This window comes from Erpetoichthys calabaricus, chromosome 9, assembly GCF_900747795.2.
Source record: "Erpetoichthys calabaricus chromosome 9, fErpCal1.3, whole genome shotgun sequence".
Classification (NCBI taxonomy): Eukaryota; Metazoa; Chordata; class Cladistia; order Polypteriformes; family Polypteridae; genus Erpetoichthys; species Erpetoichthys calabaricus.
Window position 1 is genome coordinate 58,594,490 of NC_041402.2, and position 22,416 is coordinate 58,616,905.

Sequence of the window (22,416 nt, forward strand, 5' to 3'; positions counted from 1 at the left end):
ATATTATAATAATGCATGCAAGTCCTTGTTTGGTTGCATTTCCCTACTTTATCAAGATTGTCATCATTTCCCAGTTTCTCTGAAATGTTGTAAATGCTGGGGTCAGAGTTGCCCTAAATATACACACATTCCCCCGTCATGTTTTCTTTTACATATCCCGATGTTTGTGTGGGAAGTTGCGTACACACATTTCAAGCCTCTTTTTGTGCGTAAGCAAGCTTTATAAGTGAGGCCCCTGGAGAATAAAATTGTCATTTTTTGAAACTGCAGACTGCTTATATTATTTTGCACAAATGAACCATGATAGACTATAAAGCAACTAATTTCCAAAGAAATGTACAGGTCCCTTAAGGTAATCAATGTACAGAGGCAATTTACATTGAAAGCTTCCTCTCTTGTGGACTAATAACTTATGACCCAAATACAACAGCACATTCTTTCTGTGCTGTACCAGCAATTTATAACTTTTGCTATCCAAGGAATTTATGGCGCTATTACATAAAATGGTCAGACAAGATTTATAATTTAATGGTAAAAACAATGAATACAGTAAGATATTATATAGATACATACAGGATCAAAGCTTTTAGGCAGAGCCATACATCACCAGCATAGCTAGACAATCACATGTGTGTAATGTCACATGTCTCAGAACCCCACGTGTGATTTCAACATAACCCATTCACAGGGCTGAAGGAAGGAACGACATAGGAAGCAAAGATCATAGACTGAGACATGTCAGAATGAGAGAGAGGGGGAGAGAGAGAGAGACCAGTTCATCTGGATGTCTGAGTGTGCCTCATATGTCATATTGATTGCTCAATCATAAAGCCAACCAAGACAACATCGCCCCTTGACATTGATAATTTTTAGTAAGCATTCTAAGGCTATATATAACAAGGCTTTGCTATTTATTTTATTTTCTACTATACTGTCTTCTATTGGTATTATTATGCTTTAATAAATAAGATATTGCTTTTGCATTGCTATTCATTGTCTTTATATTTAGTGTGACTGAAGTAGTAAAACTAAAGATAAGTAAAAGTAAATATAAGGGCAACTGGTGCAGGGGAGATTGCTATTTGCTCATCCTTGCAGGGTTTATCAAGGGAAAGTGACTGCACCTCAATAGGAAGAACATGTGCGGTAGAAGTAAGACACCGTTGTTTGGAAAGCTGCATATAACCAAAAGGTTTATGAGAATTCATGGTTCTCACGGACACCGGTGTATTGTCAGTGCTGGAGATAGTGAGGTCATGTGTCAGGTACTGAGGAATGACAAGCACCGTATACATCACTCAAACATTACATATGTACATGGGACCCTATGTGGAATATTGCAGAATGACAGGCAGTTAAGCATTACTCATATGTAACTGTGTCAATGGGACCACTGTGGGTGTCTTAATCCTGAAGTGTGAGAGTAGACCAATCTAGTAATGATTATGTTAAGTCTCACTCATCCCTTGTTAACACAGATAGCTAACCTAGAACAAAACGACAGTGGGAGTGTGGACCAGACAGTGAAAGATTCTTACTCGCTAAAAATCATTAGTCACAGTTGAATTTAAAGATGGAAAAATTAATCCAGCCCTAGATATTTGATGGATTTTCATACTGGTATAGTGGATTGCATACTGCTCACTGATAGCTTTAAATGATAAAAAGTGGGCTTGTGCCAATTAATTTAAATCTTGAGTGGGTTTGAAGGGATTTAAATAAGTTTAAAAGACGAGATAGGTCATAAGATGTTTTGACAAAATATAGCAAAGATTCACCTTCATAAAATGCAATGAGATTAAATTGTAAAGGAGTCAATGAAGTCCTGTTTGACATCTCAGAGCTGCATGAAGTTTTTTTTATGGTGGCTGGAGTGCCAATCCTTCCACCAACCCCCATGGCTTCCCTGCAAGTTGAAGGACCGCTTGAAAGGCTGGATGCAGTTTAAAGTCATACCGAAGACATATGCCAATGAGGAGACATAGGTGACAGACAGGACTCCTTTCTGCTCTCTGTGGGAGTAGTTTTGCTGCAGCCACCCACAGAAAGGCTGCTCACATTACGAAGGGGATGGGGGAAAGCCCTTGGGAGACCCACTCCTGGAAGAGTCAAAACCATCGGAGAGCCAATGGGGTCAGGACCATTGGAGATCAGAACTGGTGTGGGGTCGTATTATTAGTCTCAGATTTAGGCACTCTCTTGGTGCCTTGTCTGTTGTCTCAGTGTATGCTCTGCCTGTGGTGAGTGATGTCTCGGTGAGGGAGACATTTTACTCACAACTTCGCTTGGTGGTTAATGGGTGCTTGCAAGGGGACACTTCTCTGGTCATGGGTGACTTCAATGCGACCACTGGGACCGACAGGGCTGGCTATGAGGATTGTGTCGGTTCCCATTTGTAGGCAACCGTGGTGAAAGTGGCTCCATTTTCCTCGACTTTGCAAAAGGTCTTTGCGGATTGGTGGATCCTAGTTTCAGCACCCTGAGCCACATCATTGGACTTGACACTCCAATACTTGTGGTGAGGTGAAGGAGATTGATCAAATCCTCGTGGTCAGATGCTGGAGGGTCTTACAAAAATGCAGGGTCTATAGAAGTGTGTTGCTACTCTGAAGATCCAGCTTAGGTCATGGAGACTACCACCTACTAGGAAAATGAAGCTGGACCTGGCCAGTCTCCAAGATCAGGCTGTTTCTAATGGGTTTGCACACAGTTTGTGTGCCAAACTTACAGACTTGGGTGCGACTGCTGATCCTAATGTGATGTGGGAGACCTTCCGTGGTAAGACCCTGAAGATTGCTGAGGGTTGTGTTGGTGTTCCCAGTATCTGTGAGCAGGTGACATACCATCTATGGTCTAGTGACCCATGTTCTGCTTACAGAGGAATCGAAGCATTACACACATCCAAATCTGTTCCACTGAGAGTTGCAGTAGCCTGCTGGGCCCGCTACTTTGAGCAGCTGTTTAAAGCTGATCTTCTGGTTAGGACATTGGATATCTCTGGGTACACGGTTCTTGAGGCCGATACTCCAATTAGCTGTGAACCACCCAATCTCACTGTGGTGAACCAGCTGAGGGCAGGGAAGGCTGCAGGGATCTGTGGTGTCTGGTGTGAACTTCTCCAGGCTGGTGGTAAGGCTGTCCTCCTTGCGTTGCAAGCAATCTTTGCTTCCATTTGTGGGCTGGGCATCATCCCAACTGACTGGAAAATGGGACATGGCATTCCTATTTGGAAAGGGAAAGGCGATTGACTGGATTGTGGCAACTACAGGGGGATAACACTGCTCTTGGTGCTGGGTAAGGTTTTTGCTAGGGTCATCCTCAATAGGATCCGTGATCACTTGCTCCCCTACCAGCGACTAGAGCTGTCTGGTTTTATGCCTAAGAAGTCTACCATCAACCGCATCATGGGACTGAGGGTTCTCATGGGGCACAAACAAGAATATCGGCGAAGTTTCTTTGCAGCCTTTGTCAATTATGTAAAACATTCGGCTCAGTTGATTGAGCTGCCTTGTGGGTCATCCTGAGACTTTGTGGGATCCCCACAAAGTTGCTGGATATTATGGCCAGCTTGCACACTGGTACTGTGAGTGCTGTGCAGAGTGGAGGCGGAACCTGTTTTTCTCAGTTGATTCTGGGGTTTATCAGGGGTGTGTTCTTGCTCCTACTCTCTTCAATGTTTGCATGGACTGGGTGTTGGGCAAGGTCATGGGGTCCAGCAGCTGTGGGGCATCTGTTGGTGAAGAAAGATTCACTGATCTTAACTTTGCTGACGATGCTGTGATCTTTGCGGAGTCAATGGAGGCTCTGATTGAGGCTCTCGAGAGACTGACTGAGGAGTCTGAATGTCTGGGCTTGCAAGTGTCCTGGATAAAAACCAAGGTCCAGGCCTTTATTGACCTCTTGGGCACAGCCATCAGCAGTGTGTCTGTCCTCAGAGAGAGGGTCAACCTTCATGTCTTTGGTGACTCTTCCAATGAAGTCAGTTGATGGATTGGGACAGCATGGGAGGTCATGAGGTTGCTGGAAAGGGGTGTGTGACCCTCCTGATATCTATGCAAAAGGATGAAGGTCCAAGTCTTTAGAGTCCTGGTGCTTTCTGTCTTGCTATCTAGTGACCTAAGATGAAGACTGGACTCCTTTGATAATGTGTCTCTTTGGAAAATCCTTGGATACCGCTGGTTTGACTTTGTGTCAAATGAGCGGTTGCTCACGGAGTCCCAAATGAGGTACATTACCTGCATTGTGAGGGAGTGTCAGTTACACCACTATAGCCATGTGGTGCAATTTTCCGAAGGTGATCCAGCTCACAGGATCTTCGTTGTTATGGGCCAGAGTGCTGGACCAGGCCGAGGGGACGTCCACATAACACCTGGTTGCGGTCATTTCTGAAGGCTGGGACTAGACCGTGTGTCTGCCTGGGGGGTTGCCAAACAGGATCCCGAGCTGTTTTCATTATGTGGTGGGTGCAGCAATGCGCCGTAGCAGTGCATGCTCCCCAACCTGACCTGACCTGACCTGAAGTCAATGGGCAGCCCTGCCTGACACCATTAAAAACAAAAAATGGAAAGGATCAGTTTGTATTACTAATGATGATTGCGAAGGGTAGGGAACACGATATTGTAACCATATTAATGAAGCCGGCACCAAAACCCATGCAATTCAACATTTTCCATAAGAAGTCCCAGTTCATACAATCGAAAGCTATCTTATCGTCTAGATTGATGAGGGTAACTGGACATGACAGAGACATATCTAAGACGTGCAGTAGCCATCTAATGTTACCTGCCACATGCTGGGCTTGGACTAACACTGCCTAATTTAAATGAATCAAATTGTATATTAACTCTCTGTAATCTTCTTGCAAGAAATTTTGCCAGCAGTTTGGCATCCAAATTCATCAAAGAAATGGGGCAATAGAAAGAGCACTTGATTGGGTCTTTGCCCTGTTTTAATAATAAAGTAATTAAAGCCGAGTTAATTTTGGGGTTTAGTTTAGCAGTAGAGACTGAATAATTTAACATCTGTTGATAAGTAACAGTTGCTCTCTGAATCTTAAAAGCATTGTATTTCAGCCAGTGATGCAAATGCAGTTTTTATGTTTATTTCTTTCATTGTTTACGTTAACATTGTTGATTATTTATTTTCCTTATGTTTAAGAGACTTGTACTATGTGTTCGGTTGGTGGGTACCCCAGAGGTGAGGCCACCTACACATTACCATCATAGGACTGCCCTCAGCCCCATAAAGACAGGGATAACCCAGAGTCTGTTGTGGCTCACTGTGAAAGTACTCATGGTGTGCCGAGTTCTTGAGTTTATTCAGTGCCTTTTGTGATTTTATGGATATTTCAAACCACTGCTCTGTTTTTGGACTTCACCTTTTGGATTTCATATTGGGACTTAGACAATCCAAATAGTAACCTATCTTCAAGGCATAGTCTTCTGTGCATTTTGTCTTGTGTTCTACAGAGCTTATTTTGTACGGATGAGCATTTCTTTTAAAGTAAATCTTTTATTTATAAAGATTCTTTGTTGCCCTTTTTTTGTGACTAGCCTGAGTTTGATGGTAATTTTTCCCAAGTGGGCATTTTGAGTCATTGTTTGGGACTTTCATGCTGGGGAACAAAAAGTACTCCTAGAGCCAACCTGTCTGACCAAGGAGACTGTCACCTATTCATGGATTTTAATGCTTCCCTCAACTATTCAGCCACAACAGGAGTATTGCGCATAATAATATCTTCAGCAGATAATCAGGGAAACTGTAAGTCTTTAAAGAGAAGTTCATTGTGAATTTCCCATTAGGATTAATAAAGTATCTATCTATCTATCTATCTATCTATCTATCTATCTATCTATCTATCTATCTATCTATCTATCTATTATTCAGCAAGGAACATTCTACATTGTTTTTAATAGCCAGTTGCTTAGCTTTCCTTGCAGCTCCAGCTACAACATAATAATCAGCAGACAAATGGATACAATGGCTTTCATATGACAGGGAGGTTTTCATGCTTCCTGAATGACCCTCCTGGTGGTCTTTATAATTCAGAAATGTTAATATCAGTGGCCTTGGACATAACGGATCTTGGCACGAGGAATAAATCTTGTGATATCGCTTAATGATAGGACAAAAATATTGTAAACCAGGACAATATCTGTCCAGTTTTTTCAAAAGTTCGATCACATTGCTGTCTTCTGAGTTGTCCTTGATCCCAATAATATGGATGTTTCAGTGCCCATTCCTGTCTTAAAGTTCAGTCACTTAAGAACTTATATTTTATCTCAGAAAAACATGTAAAAACCATTACATTTTTTGGCTTGAAAAATGACATTTTTATTAAATCTTATGTCAGAGTACAAAGGCAGTAGTGTAGAAAGTATAATAATGATACAAATAATAATAATAATAATATGGAAAACAGCACACTTCCCAGAATCACTTTTGGTTTCACTGTCCGTTTCAATTTCACTGCCTGAAGACAGATTCACTTTGTGATCACTGCTGAGGAGAGGCGTTTCTTACGAGATGCCATTATGAGGCTAGGAGAAGACACGCCTACATCATTGCCTGGGTAACACTTAGGCCTGACGCTTATGCAAGACACACCTATACTGTTGCCCAAGTAACGCTCTACATTACAACTTTACAACATTACAACTAATGCTGTTGAAATTTTTACAGCTCAAGTAATCCTTGGGTCTTAAGCAAGATATGTCTATACAGTTGCCCGAGTGAAACTTGGGGCTAATGCTTTTAGCACTGTTTTTACAGCCCAAGTGATGCTCGAGTCTAACACTAAGGAGGTTAAAGACATCACATGGCTCTCCAGAGACTGGATTTGTTTGTCCTGTTGGCCTACGGAGTTCATCAATTTGTCAACATCTTGTGAAGATTTTGCTTGCTAAACCTTCACTGCAGCCATGTGTCCCTGGAGAGAAACAAGCTCTTCCTTAAAACTCTGTTCTTGTGAGCTATTCAACCACAAAGAACATTTTGTTTTCTAAAATGGTGCTCATCAATGCTGGCTGATTTCTGTAGCCTCAAGACATGAGGCCACCGTCTTTGTTAAGTGGACCAAATCTCACAATGTACGTATGTTATATAAAATATAACAGTGCAAAAATATTATAGGTAGTGATGACCAAAACAACTAATGTTTCCTTTCACATACAATTTGGTGAAACTAAACTAAAATTAATTTCCTGTGATGATATTCTGCAAATGTGAAACCCACTAAAAAGATTTGTTGGAATTTTGAAAGGTTTGTCTAGGGGTGTAAAGGAAAGGAGGATACCATTTCTGAATGGACTGGCAAAACCACACACCCCTTTGAAATCAGTACATTTCTTAGAAAAGGGTTCAAATGAAAATATAAGGGGGAAAAATGTCTGTTGAAAATTCAACATGACTAAACCTAACCCACGATGAAACAGAAAGACTTACTTTTAGACAAAAGATGCAATTCAAATCAGATGAGAGGAAAATGCTGTAGCCATGGTCTTAATTGAGATCCCACTTTTTAAGGAAATATTTAAACTTTGTATGTGATGGGCGTCCTCCCATCAGCTCTAGTGCACTGCTGTCTGAACTGTAGCCCCTAATGTTGCAGTTGAGAAGAAAATAAAGAAGGAAAAATGTTTTATGTACTTTACTAAATACCTTTCTTACTGGGTCAATGGTGCGAACTTCACTGGTCATGAAAGGACAGCTTGAATTGCCAGCTTGTATCTAACAATTGGCTAAAAGTAGCTAGGGTCCAGACCTCATTTATAAACTGGGAGGCTCACATTTACAGTTAGGTCCATAAATATTTGGACAGAGACAACTTTTTTCTAATTTTGGTTCTGTACATTACCACAATGAATTTTAAATGAAACGACTCAGATGCAGTTGAAGTGCAGACTTTCAGCTTAAATTCAGTGGGGTGAACAAAACGATTGCATAAAAATGTGAGGCAACTAAAGCATTTTCTTAACACAATCCCTTCATTTCAGGGGCTCAAAAGTAATTGGACAATTGACTCAAAGGCTATTTCATGGGCAGGTGTGGGCAGGTCCGTCGTTATGTCATTATCAATTAAGCAGATAAAAGGCCTGGAGTTGATTTAAGGTGTGGTGCTTGCATGTGTAAGATTTTGCTGTGAACAGACGATATGCGGCCAAAGGAGCTCTCCATGCAGGTGAAAGAAGCCATCCTTAAGCTGCGAAAACAGAAAAAACCCATCCGAGAAATTGCTACAATATTATGAGTGGCAAAATCTACAGTATGGTACATCCTGAGAAAGAAAGCAAGCACTGGTGAACTCAGCAACGCAAAAAGACCTGGACGTCCACGGAAGACAATAGTGGTGGATGATCGCAGCATTACAGTAATCCCTCGCTATATCGCGCTTTGCCTTTCGCGGCTTCACTCCATCGCGGATTTTATATGTAAGCATATTTAAATATATATCGCGGATTTTTCGCTGCTTCGCGGGTTTCTGAGGACAATGGGTCTTTTAATTTCTGGTACATGCTTCCTCAGTTGGTTTGCCCAGTTGATTTCATACAAGGGACGCTATTGGCAGATGGCTGACAAGCTACCCAACTTACTTTTCTTTCTCTCTCTCTTGCGCTGACTATCTGTGATCCTGACGTAGGGGGTGTGAGCAGGGGGGCTGTTCGCACACCTAGACGATACGGACGCTCGTCTAAAAATGCTGAAAGATTATCTTCACGTTGCTACCTTCTGTGTGCAGCTTTTAAGTATGCTGCACGGTGCTTCGCATACTTAAAAGCTCAAAGGGCACGTATTGATTTTTTTATCTGTCTCTCTCTCTCTCTCTCTGCTCCTGACGGAGGGGGTGTGAGCTGCCGCCTTCAACAGCTTTGTGCCGCGGTGCTTCGTATACTTACAAGCCAAACAGCACTATTGATTTGTTTGCTTTACTCTCTGTTTCCTTTGAAGAGGAAGATATGTTTGCATTCTTTTAATTGTGAGACAGAACTGTCATCTCTGTCTTGTCATGGAGCACAGTTTAAACTTTTAAAAAAGAAACAAATGTTTGTTTGCAGTGTTTGAATAACGTTCCTGTCTCTCTACAACCTCCTGTGTTTCTGCGCAAATCTGTGACCCAAGCATGACAATATAAAAATAACCATATAAACATATGGTTTCTACTTCGCGGATTTTCTTATTTCGCGGGTGGCTCTGGAACGCAACCCCCGCGATGGAGGAGGGATTACTGTATTTCCATGGTGAAGAGAAACCCCTTCACAACAGCCAACCAAGTGAACAACACTCTCCAGGGGGTAGGAGTATCGATATCCAAGTCTACCATAAAGAGAAGACTGCATGAAAATAAATACAGAGGGTGCACTGCAAGGTGCAAGTCACTCATAAGCCTCAAGAATAGAAAGGCTAGATTGGAGTTTGCTAAAGAACATCTAAAAAAGTCAGCACAGTTCTGGAAAAACATTCTTTGGACAGATGAAACCAAGATCAACCTCTACCAGAATGATGGCAAGAAAAAAGTATGGAGAAGGCGTGGAACAGCTCATTATCCAAAGCATACCACATCATCTGTAAAACACGGTGGAGGCAGTGTGATGGCTTGGGTGTGCATGGCTGCCAGTGGCACTGGGACACTAGTGTTTATTGATGATGTGACACAGGACAGAAGCAGCCGAATGAATTCTGAGGTGTTCAGAGACATACTGTCTGCTCAAATCCAGCTAAATGCAGTCAAATTGATTGGGCGGCGTTTCATGATACAGATGGATAATGACCCAAAACATACAGCCAATGCAACCCAGGAGTTTATTAAAGCAAAGAAGTGGAAAATTCTTGAATGGCCAAGTCAGTCACCTGATCTTAACCCAATTGAGCATGCATTTCACTTGTTGAAGACTAAACTTCGGACAGAAAGGTCCACAAACAAACAGCAACTGAAAGCCGCTGCAGTAAAGACCTGGCAGAGCATTAGAAAGGAGGAAACCCAGCATCTGGTGATGTCCATGAGTTCAAGACTTCAGGCTGTCATTGCCAGCAAAGAATGTATTAGAAATGAACATTTTATTTCCAGTTATTTAATTTGTCCAATTACTTTTGAGCCCCTGAAATGAAGGGATTATGTTAAAAAATGCTTTAGTTGCCTCACATTTTTATGCAATCGTTTTGTTCACCCCACTGAATTAAAGCTGAAAGTCTGTACTTCAACTGCATCTGAGTTGTTTCATTTAAAATTCATTGTGGTAATGTACAGAGCTAAAATTAGAAAAAAGTTGTCTCTGTCCAAATATTTATGGACCTAACTGTATATCAATAAATTTCTTACACTAGGATGAGTGTGGCTTTTTTATGTAAGGCCAAAATGTGCTGATTCAGATTCAAGATAAATATAGAGTAAAACAATAAGGTAAATGAAAAAATAAAAGAGGAAAACATTTACAAGAAGCTGAAAGTAAAAAATAGAGAATTAAAGAATTTTACAAATATTTGATATAGTATAGTAGAATCAGGGTGGCTTGGTTGAAAAGGCATATGGCAGCTGTTGAGACTTCTCTTTATAAGAAACACAGATTGGTAGAATGCAGACATTTTACATGTGTAGGTTAAGAGGTGAGACATAAAAATAACCGGACTCAGCTTGGGGCTTTCCTGGAAAACCGTCTTGAGGTCGGCTGAACATGAATCGTAGAACTATATCCCCTCCTACATGCCCTCTCAAACTGACGACTGGCAAGGTATATTCTGTGAAAAGCCCAGTCAGTATTTGCACAACAATCACTACACGAGTTGCCGCAATAATGTCGGTTGAAAAAAGAAGAAGAAAAAATAAATAAATAAATAAAAATCAGTGAATCAGCCTAAAATTTCTCTCGAATTTTCTCTCTATCATCCTCCCTATTAGCCAGATTTAGCTCCCTGTGATTTTTACTTGTTCCCGAAAATCAAAAATGACCTGAACGGAACACATTTTTCTTCAATGGATGAAGTGATGACAAAAACGGCAAGCCTGTTTAAGAGCCTCAAGCTCTTACCTGTTACTTGTTCATATTGTCTGTAGTAAGAAAACTATATATGACATGATGAGCAAGGTATCATTTGTCCCCTTTGTGCAATACTAAATTTAAAACCAACTGTGCCCTAGTATACTACAGGTAAATGCAATGTTTGTTTCCTCATCCACAGACAGTGTGCTAATCTTGTCATAATTAGTTTTTGCATTTCATAAAGAGTCTGCTACAGTATCAGGTCAAAATTCAAAATATTTGTATATGAGGGAGAACCCAAAAATTCCCAGAATCAAATCACTAGCTCAGCAGTAGGGTGTGGTTATCACCTATACCACAAGGTATAGTGTGCCTACAGTCTTATTAAATTAGTCAAATAATCGTGCTAAGTTGATCAAGTGTGTATTTTTAACATTTATTCAACAACTGTATGTGTGTCTTTGGCACGTCAGGTCACATTGACCAACTTATTAATAAAGGGTTTCCATGTGATAAGACTGTTAACTAGCAACATTACAAGGAATTGCTGAAGTGTCTGTGGCAAAGCATCACAAAAAAATCATGCAGTGCAATGGCACATGCAAAACTATTATGCCAGATCTTGCTCCCTGGAACTTCTTTTTGTTTCTAAAATTATAACTGAAACATAAGGAAATTTGCCACTGTGGAAGAAATGCAGTTAAAAAAGAAAAAAAAATGTATGAGGCCCAAGACAAGGCAAGAAAAAAGGATGAGTACAAAAAATGTTTCTGGGAGTAGGAGAAGTGCTAAGATAAGTGTATTACATCTAAATCAGGGTATTCCGATGGTGACTAAAATAGAATTGCTGTAAATTGTGTAATTTTTTCTTAATTGTATTTTTTTTTATTAAAATTACAGCAAGTTTTGCCCTCCCACCACTCCATATGAAAAATGCACCAACTGCAATTTAAAAGAGGCTTGAGCAAAAATGATGACATATTGATAAACAGACATATTGATAAACCAAGATTAATGCAGTTCTGAATTGGAGTGAACTTAATTTAACAAGGCCTTCAAGGTTCAGTACAATATGTAAAGTGTTGCCATACCTCAACAATAATCTGTCTGTATTCTGGCTGGACAATGTTCTTTAGCATGTCTTCAACCAGCAGAGAAAAGTTCATCTCATACATTGTCATGTCTGACAGAGTAGGTTGCTGGGAAGAAAAAAGAAAATAAAAAGTAAATAGCATGTTAAAAGCAGATTAATAAATTATATTTTGAATGCAAACACAAAATATATATGCAAATATTAATATACAAAGACAGCAATAACTTGTTCATAAATTAACTCATACCAGATAAACAAGTTAACTGCTTGTACAAAAAATAACACATTATAAAAATAATCATTTAAATTAATACTAAATAATATATTTACATACAATTATTATGTCATTAATAATAATTATATACAATTAGATTTAAACCTTGTCTTGGTGGATAAAACTAGATTATAAACAATTCTAAAACATTTGAGCTAAAAATATGTACTGCTGCTGTTTAATTTAAAATAAAGCTATTTTCTTTTCACTAACTTTATTCCTCCAAATTCCCACTGTTTTAATAAAAATAATAACGGCTTTTATTTATATTGTACCTTTCTCATTTTTACTTGAAAAAAATAGGCATGTCAGTAACATTAGCCTATCTACTAATTCAATATATCTGAAAACAATCTTAAGTCTACGTTTTTACAGTTGTACTTGAAAGTTTGTGAACCCTTTAGAATTTTCCATATATCTGCATAAATATGACCTAAAACATTATCAGATTTTCACTCAAGTCCTAAAAGTACATAAAGAGAAACCAGTTTAACAAATGAGACAAAAATATTAAACTTGGTCATTTACTTATTGAGGAAAATGATCGTTCCACAGGTCGTTCCTTAGAAGTACATGTTAAAGGAATACTCCACTCAAAAATGCTTTTTGTGCATTACTTACCACATGTACTGTTGTTTGTAGTGATATAAGAAAAAAAAATTAATCTCATGTTTTCATGTTGTACCAATGAATTAGAGGTAAGGCAGGTCTTCAAGTTAAAACTCAATTGCATTCGAGTGCATTCCATTTACATTCATGAGAATGTTTACTGGAAGTGTTTTTTTAACGATATTTTAGTAAAAATACATGCGTTTGAGTCATTGTGAACATATGCCTTGGATGTCTTGACATATGGATTATGCAACACAAATAATGTGAGATTTGGGCGGCACGGTGGCGCAGTGGTAGCGCTGTTGCCTCGCAGTTAGGAGACCCAGGTTCTCTTCCCGGGTCCTCCCTGCGTTGAGTTTGCATGTTCTCCCCATGTTTGCATGGGTTTCCTCCCACAGTCCAAAGACATGCAGGTTAGGTGCACTGGCGATCCTAAATTGTCCCTAGTGTGTGCTTGGTGTGTGTGCCCTGCCCAGGGTTTGTTTCCTGCCTTGCACCCTGTGTTGGCTGGGAATGGCTCCAGCAGACCCCCATGACCCTGTAGTTAGGATATAGCAGGGTGGATAATGGATGGATGAATACTGTGAGATTTCTTTTCATGGAAGGTTTTGATAGTATTTGCTGTTGTCCAGTGTTGGTCACCATAGAAGCCTGTTCTATCATAAAGCTTGTTGTCTCCACTCTGCATGAAAACATGAGAATACAAATTTTTTGGGTGGACCATTTATTACAGCACCATGAAAGCTATTAAAAGCTCTCTCTCTCTCTCTCTCTCTCTCTCTCTCTCTCTCTATATATATATATATATATATATATATATATATATATATATTAAATATATAAAAAAAAGGAGTTATGGGGCGGGTCTCAATACTTTTTCAGGGCACTGTAAATTTACAAAATGTTTGTCTTTCCTAAGACATTTTTTAGCTAATAAAATAATCTGAAGGGCCAAAAACAAATTGCTTTGTAAAGATATACAATATAGAAAAATGAAATTATGATTTACAGTATTTGCCCTTTTGTCAGAATACATAAGGTACATGATATTATACAACCTTTGAAAATGTTATACATTAAATTTAAGCAATATCCAAAGGGATGACTCTTAAGTCAACGTTAACTAATAACATCTGTAGTAATTATTATTATATTTTAAATTAAACATGCTACGTTTATTTTATTTTCAGTCTGCCATCTAAAACTATTTGGGGCCTTCCTGGAAAAGGAGACTGAAAACTTAATAGCAGCCTTTATTTTAATAGCACTCTCTTTAGTATATTGGATTTACCAATCAGTAGAAGTAAATTACTACCAACAGTCCACTAGTCAAGCAAACTAAACGTCATTACCATGAAATGACATTTAGGCAAACTACAGATTAAAATTCTAGTCTTTAAAATTGGAATACCTTAAATAAAACATTAAATGTGTTTTTGTTAAACTGAATTGTTCACATAGCAGTACACAATGGAATAAAAAATGTCGCAATTTATGGGAAAATTAATTTTACACGCTTTAAAAATACTGCAGTAATTGTCAGACTTTAGAATAAATAATTTCACCTATAATCTGTAAGCATGTGTCCTTTTAATTTTCTAATAGTAATATTTTCATTTGAGCCTCCAGCAACTAAGTATTTTATCAGCTTTTCACATAAAAATCGACTTCTTTTTGCAGACTGTTGAGAAAGGTAAAAATGTTGCTTGACAATTATTCAAAGAACAAAACAAAAACAAAGGCAGGCTGTCTGGTATAAAAAGATATACATAAAGTTTAAATAATTATTATTAACACATTTTCAATAACATTTTTATGTACTACTGTCTTGTACTGTATATTTTTAATCTTTTGCTTATAGACAATTAAAAAAACCTACATTTTCAACAACTCACATATTTTTATATACTACTGTCTTATATATTTTTTATCTTTTTCTTGTAGACGATTAAAAAAAATAACTATTGTAATTTTAACAAAACATACATGCTGTTTTGTGGAATTCACATATTCTCCTTTTGTCTGTGTAGATTATTCTATGTGCAGTCTTGTTTCTTTCAACATGCCAAAGGTAGTGTGGGTTTGGTTAAGAGGTAACTCTTATTTGAGTGTGGAATGGGCCACCTTGCACCTGTTATGGCAAAGACAGGCATACCAAATATATCCACTTTGAAGCTGCAAAGGTTTTGATTTAAGAGATCGTGCTTTCCACATTTCGGAGGTATGTTTTTGACAACAAAAGTAAACTGGAAGCAATACACTTTATCACAGACTCTTTGTATTATTTAGATAGATAGATAGATAGATAGATAGATAGATAGATAGATAGATAGATAGATAGATAGATAGATAGATAGATAGATAGATACTTTATCTATCTATCTATCTATCTATCTATCTATCTATCTAAATAATACAAAGAGTCTACCTGAGGCAAGTATAGGTTTTCAGATTGCTTGACTGCACAGCTAGTCTCCTTTCAAAATGGCTGAATCTCACAAAAATGTTTTGCTTTTTTACACTTTTATTTCAGGCAAAGCAAAAAAGGCATTAAGCCAAGACAGCAAGTATCAGTCCATTTACAGAGGATACATCATCCCGTCCTGTGACAATAGCAGAGATCAAAGGCACACTTAATGTTTAAGGCTGATTTACATTGTGCAAGGCCTACAGTCTCCCAGGAATCACAGATGTGCAGAAGAAAACTATTAGGAACACCACAGAGCGAGCAGAGAAGGCGTCAAACAGGCTGTGGATCAAGAGAAGTGAGCCATGGACACAAGCTGGGGAGTTGATCACTCCTGGATGGGTCACGGGAGAGACAGTGTCTAATGTTTGAAAGACACAAAACATCTGATGACTTTAAGTAACATCACTGATGAAGTGCACAAGTGCATCATTGGATTTATCATAAACCGAACCATTGTACTAGTACATGGAAAAAATTTGACACAAGTGAAAGGTGTCTATTGAGCTTCACTACCAGGGCTAGATGAAATAATGTTGATGCTGTGTAATATAAAAAAACTTCACATCCTGAAATCAGAGCAGAGAGCAGTAAGTGTACAGCAGATGTGCCTTTTTGCTTAGATGTGTACCTACCTAAAACATTTAACTCAACCAGCCATAGAAGCAGCATTGTAATCTCAGAAAAGTAGACCTTTTAGTTTTTCATTAACATTTACATAAAAAATTAATTTTCACTACATTTTTTATAAAATGATGCAAAAGTACACTGTCTGTGTAAATATCACCAGTGGAAGTGTACAGACAGTTGAGGAAGAGATCACATTTCACAAATAACAACTCTTTAATATACAGTACGTGTGTCTTATCACTGGTTTATTCTTCATAATTAGCGCTGTGTATTGCTAGGCAATGGGCAAGGTGAACTGTATCATGATACAATATAGCAATACACAAACCGGTTTGCGAGATATAAAATGAGTAAAACTTGTATGTAATAATAACTTTATTATCTAAAAATTTTCAGAATTACCAATCATTTAAATTTGTAGTAACAGAATACTGAATGTCTTTCTTGTTCAATGTATTAATTCACAAATTTCACATGTTATCAACAGTGTTCAATTGCGTTAGCACACTACTGATATCCTTATGATATTTAAAGTTTTCTTTAAAATATTAATCTGTCAACATGTCCCGGGTCTCAATAGGATCTGGTGACAGTGACTATATTGCCAGATGAATACAGATACATTTTTTTAACTGGGAAAACCTGTTTCAATTATCCATTTTACCTCAGCATTTAAAATATTTCTTTTTCCTACAGATGATCACTGTGGGTTTATACTATAATTACATCTTTGGTTAAGACAAAATAGAAGAAAAGCTTTGGAACAATAACAACAGTTGCTATTAGTTGTGTTACTCTGAGCTTTTACATTGACTAAAGCATTAATTTATCTTAGTTAATGTAAAGACCTATTCATATAAAAATGAACAAATTGATAGATTCATCTTTGAGTGTCAATATACTTTTATTTTATTAATTATTCCTCAAGAATACAGAGAAAAAATGCTGCTACCTTAACTTAATATTTGTTTTATGATTACTTTAAGTTTGAGAATGCAAAATCAAAAAGTCTTTACTTGGTCTGACTCATGTCTATGTAGAGATGAAATGAGTGATTACCAAATGGTGAAGGCAAACTCAGAAGTGTCTTAGTAAATTTAATAAACCATCTATATATATATAATTCACTAAGGCAAGACAACCATGGAAAGCACGCCGGAAGGGGTGTGGATTCACTAAACCGCCGACAAGTAAGACGCCAATGGCGCACGCAGGAAGGAGCCACGCCCACCAACTCTTAGACCATTGGATACGACGAAAGAATAACAGAGCCACGCCCACCAACTCGGACGCGACGCCAAGGGAAACATGCCGTCATTTCTGTTTGTCTGTGCCACAGTACACTTGCAGCTCTGAGCCACGTTGACTTTTCATTAGTCAACCTCAGTGGAACCTTGGTTCACACAGAGGCAGTGCCAGAGAGAGACAGAGGCACACACAGGCAGCCCGATAGAGAGTGCCGCGCACACACAGGCAGCACCAGAGAGACAGAGGGGGGCGTACACACACACACACACACACACAGAGAGGCAATGCCAGAGAGAGACAGAGGCACACACAGGCAGCGCAAGAGAGAGCCGCACAATCCTTTAAAACTGAAGTTAAAACACAATGAAGAAAGCAGTCTTTAAAAACCAGCTGTGCCTCTTTTTCATTAGCGTCTCACCTGCTTCAGGCCCTGCAACAGTCGAGATGCTCTCTCTGCAGCTGACCTTCTCTGTGCCTGACTCCACTACTGTCAGTCGCCCGCTATACCACAGGAACACATTGCCTTCGAGCCTGCTCTCGCTCACTGTAACGTACTGGCTTGCTCTCTCTCTCTCTCTCTCTCTCTCCTGGCTTGCTCTCTCTCCTCACTCACTCACACACTACACAGGGGAGAAATGCCCGAAGCAGAGAGACAGAGGGGGTGGGGGCTCACGTGCTTCTGAGAGACAGAGGGGGAGGGGGCTCGCATGCTGCTGAGAGAGAGAGGGGGGGGGGGCTGGGGAGGCTTGCCTGCTGCTGAGAGAGATAGAGGGAGGGGGGGCTGGGGAGGCTCGCGTGCTGCTGAGAGAGGGGGGGCTGGGGAGGCTCACGTGCTGCTGAGAGAGAGGGAGAGGGGGGGGGCTGGGGAGGCTCACGTGCTGCTGAGGGGGGGGCTGGGGAGACTCGCCGTGCTGGTGAGAGAGAGAGAGGGGGGGGCTGGGGAGGCTGCCGTGCTGCTGAGAGAGGGGGGGCTGGGAAGGCTCACGTGCTGCTGAAGAGGGGGAGGGGGCTCACGTGCTGCTGAGAGAGAGAGAGAGGGGGGGCTGGGGAGGCTCACGTGCTGCTGAGAGAGAGGGGGGGGGGTTGGGGAGGCTCCCGTGCTGCTGAGAGAGAGGGGGGGGGGGCTCGCGTGCTGAGAGAGAGAGAGAGGGGGGGGGGGGGGTGCTTGCGTGCTGCTGAGAGAGAGAGCCTGCGCATGCACTGCACATGCCATGCAGCTGAGCAGGGAGCCTGGGTGCTTATGTCAGTGTTATTCAATGTTTTTACTATTACACTGTGCATTCTATGGTGTAATAAATAACTATATTTGTGCTTAAAAATCTTTAAAAAAATAAATATTACATACAGTTCGTATGGTCTGGAATGGATTAATTGTATTTACATGCAATCCTATGGGGGAAATTGCTTCGGTTCACGACCAAATCGGTTTACGACCAGAGGTTTGGAACAAATTATGGTTGTGAACCGAGGTTCCACTGTATATTGAGTCTAGAAAACATGATCAGCAAGTCTTTGATAGGCTGCAACAAAATGATGAAAGAACGGGCACATTTTTTTCTCACAAGCTGGGTGGGTGTTAGTTAGTTAATTAGTTACTCGAAGGATTTCAAGATTTAATATGCAGAAGCGGTAACACTGCAAAAGCAGCCCAAACCAGAAAAGACTACTGGCAAAAAGTGGCTGACAAATTAAACGCGTGTGCATTGTACTTACTGAAAGCGGTGTTACGGATTTTGCAAATGTTCATTTTTTCCCTCTGCTTAAAAAACATTAAAAAAGCGGCGTGATTATGCGGCGTATACTACGCCGCGGGTTGGTATGCAGCGTGTAAAACAGTTTGTCGCGGATAATTTGCCTTTTACTTTAACACGAAGAGAATTTCCTGTTAGATTTGCCTTTGCGATGACAATTGATAAGGCACAGGGCCAAACTTTCAAAAAGATGTGCATGTATCTGCCAAAACCAGTTTTCAGTCACGGACAGTTGTATGTTGCTCTCTCCAGAGTTCCATCTTTTCATTCACTTACTGGTATGCCTGCAGGAACACGTGCAGTGAGCGAGAGAGAGCCAGCGACACACACACGCATACAGGCGCGGGAGAGAGAGAGCACTGGACGCATAAGAATAATAATACTTCATTACATTGATATACCGGTGTTTTCAGTATTCAAAGGGCTATCCACACAGGGAGAAACCGGGAAGCGAACCCAAAATCTTCCACAGTCTCCTTACTGCAAAACAGCAGCACTACCATTGCGCTACAAGGCAGTTAAAGAATGCACTGGCCTCGATTTTGTTTTCACTTCTGTTTACAGCGATCGGATCGTAGCGTGCATTGTTGCAATGTTACTTTTCTTGGTGGCTTATTACATTACAGATGTTTCACATGTTAATATTTTTCCCTGTGCTTAAAAGACATTAAAAAAGTGTTTCTCAACTGTGACTCCGGAACAACTCAGTACGCAAGCTATATTAAGCGTCAACAACGAAGACTCGCTACACCTTAATGAACAAGTGCTGAAACTTATCCCTACCGACGAAGTAACTTTCACCAGCGTGGCCTCCATCGTCACAGACGATCCTGCTTTAAGTCACGGACAATTGTATGTTGCTCTCTCCAGAGGTCCATCTTTTCATTCACTCACAGTGGTATCCACAAACCCATCCCATTTGGAAAACTGTGTCGTTCAGCAAGTGTTCACCCATCAATACATAATTATGCGGCGTATGTTACGCCGCGGGTTGGCTAGTAAACAATATTTCAACATCTATGTTTTCTGGTATGCAGTTTGAGAAAATTGGTTTCTATCATCAGTCCAAACATTAATCCACTAGTATGTCACAAAGAAGCAGAACTGAAAGCAAACACGGCTGCCCTTCTGGGCCTACTTGTACATGTACAACTCCCTACCTGCCAGAGAGATAGAAAGAGGGTGGAAGAATCCCTTTAAACACTTCATGCAAATACTTCTGTTTATATGTCCTGGCCAAACTACACCCCCCACCAAACATACCTCAAAACTGAATTCCTCCCACTGGTTGAACAATCGTTCTTCCTCTCCTTCTGACTACTATAATCAATTAGCCAATAACATTAAAATTCCAATCCACAGTTAATTCTAGCAAGCCTAAGAACTACTTACAGTGATATAGCGGGCCCTTCACTTGCACTAGAGGCACCAGTCTAGAATTTACTTTAGCAGCCTCAGATGTCCCGGAACCCATCTGACACATTTATGCCATAAGAGAGCAGGTCTTCATGCCAGAACCTACAGTGCCTGTTCTCTCTAAAGTATAAAACAGTCTAACATGCTTCCTAGTGGGACCACATATTTGTTTCTTCTTTTATCACATTTATCATTTTTGGCATTTCCTTCTTGAGATTTGTGTACAGTCATATGAAAAAGTTTGGGAACCCCTCTTAATTCTTTGGATTTTTGTTTATCATTGGCTGAGCTTTCAAAGTAGCAACTTCCTTTTAATATATGGCATGCCTTATGGAAACAGTAGTATTTCAGCAGTGACATTAAGTTTATTGGATTAACAGAAAATATGCAATATGCATCATAACAAAATTAGACAGGTGCATAAATTTAGGCACCCTAACAGAGATATTATATCAATACTTAGTTGAGCCTCCTTTTTCAAATATTACAGCCTCTAGACGCCTCCTACAGCCTTTGATGAGTGTCTGGATTCTGGATGGAGGTATTTTTGACCATTCTTACATACAAAATCTCTGCAGTTCAGTTAAATTTGATGGCTGCCAAGCATGGACAGGCTGCTTCAAATCATCCCATAAATTTTCGATGATATTCAAGTCAGGGGACTGTGACGGCCATTCCAGAACATTGTACTTCTCCCTCAGCATGAATGCCTTTGTAGATTTCGAACTGTGTTTTGGGTCATTGTCTTGTTGGAATATCCAACGCCTGCGTAACTTCAACTTTGTGACTGATGCTTGAATATTATCCTGAAGGATTTGTTGATATTGGGTTGAATTCATCTGATCCTCGACTTTAGCAAGGGCCCCAGGTCCCTGAACTAGCCACACAGCCCCACAGCATGATGGAACCTCCACCAAATTTGACAGCAGGTAGCAGGTGTTTTTCTTGGAATGCGGTGTTCTTCTTCCGCCATGCAAAGCGCTTTTCTGTTATGACCAAATAACTCAATTTTTGTCTCATCAGTCCAAAGCAATTTGTTCCAAAATGAATCTGGCTTGTCTAAATGAGCATTTGCATACAACAACAGACTCCGTTTGTGGTATGAGTGCAGAAAGGGCTTCTTTCTCATCACAATGCCATACAAATGTTTTTTGTGCAAATTGAGCTGAATTGTAGAACGATGTACCGATACACCATCTGTAGCAAGATGTTTTTGCAGGTCTTTGGAGGTGATCTGTGGGTTGTCTGTAACTATTCTCACAATCCTGCGCATATGCCGCTCCTGTATTTTTCTTGGCCAGCTAGACCTTGGTTTAATAGCAACTGTGCCTGTGGCCTTCCATTTCCTGATTACATTCCTTACAGTTTAAACTGACAGTTTATACCTCTGAGATAGCTTTTTGTAGCCTTCCCCTAAACCATGATACTGAAAAATCTTTGTTTTCAGATCTTTTGAGAGTTGCTTTGAGGATCCCATGCTGTCACTCTTCAGAGGAGAGTCAATGGGAAGCACAACTTGCAATTGACCACCTTAAATACCTTTTCTCATGATTGGACACACCTGTCTATGAAGTTCAAGGCTTAACGAGCTAATCCAAACAATTTGGTGTTGTAAGTAATCAGTATTGAGCAGTTACATGCATTCAAATCAGCAAAATTACAAGGGTACCCAAATTTTTGCACAGCCAGTTTTTCACATTTGATTTAATTTCATACAACTAAATCCTGCTTCATCAAAAATCTTTGTTCGGAAAACCCCAGTACCCAGTAGATGTTCCTAGGAAATGAAAGACATACCACTGTTATCTTTTTTTGTTGAAAGTAAATTATTATGCAGGCTGAGAGGGGTTCCCAAACTTTTTCATATGACTGTATTATGCTACTTACACACTACTACATTTTCATTAAGAAAATGCACTAATATGTGCATATGTAGCGTCCCTGTTTTTGTC

At 39.9% G+C, this 22,416-nt stretch overlaps 1 protein-coding gene across 3 annotated transcripts in view; it reads right to left on the minus strand.

The window, feature by feature from the left end:
- phkb (phosphorylase kinase, beta) overlaps positions 1-22,416 on the minus strand; it is a 190,984-nt gene that overhangs the window by 14,399 nt on the left and 154,169 nt on the right. For all 3 annotated transcript variants that reach the window (XM_028809644.2, XM_028809645.2, XM_028809646.2), the window contains one exon: positions 12,065-12,172. In XM_028809644.2, the coding sequence (XP_028665477.1) occupies positions 12,065-12,172 (108 nt within the window). The remainder of the gene's footprint in view (positions 1-12,064; positions 12,173-22,416) is intronic.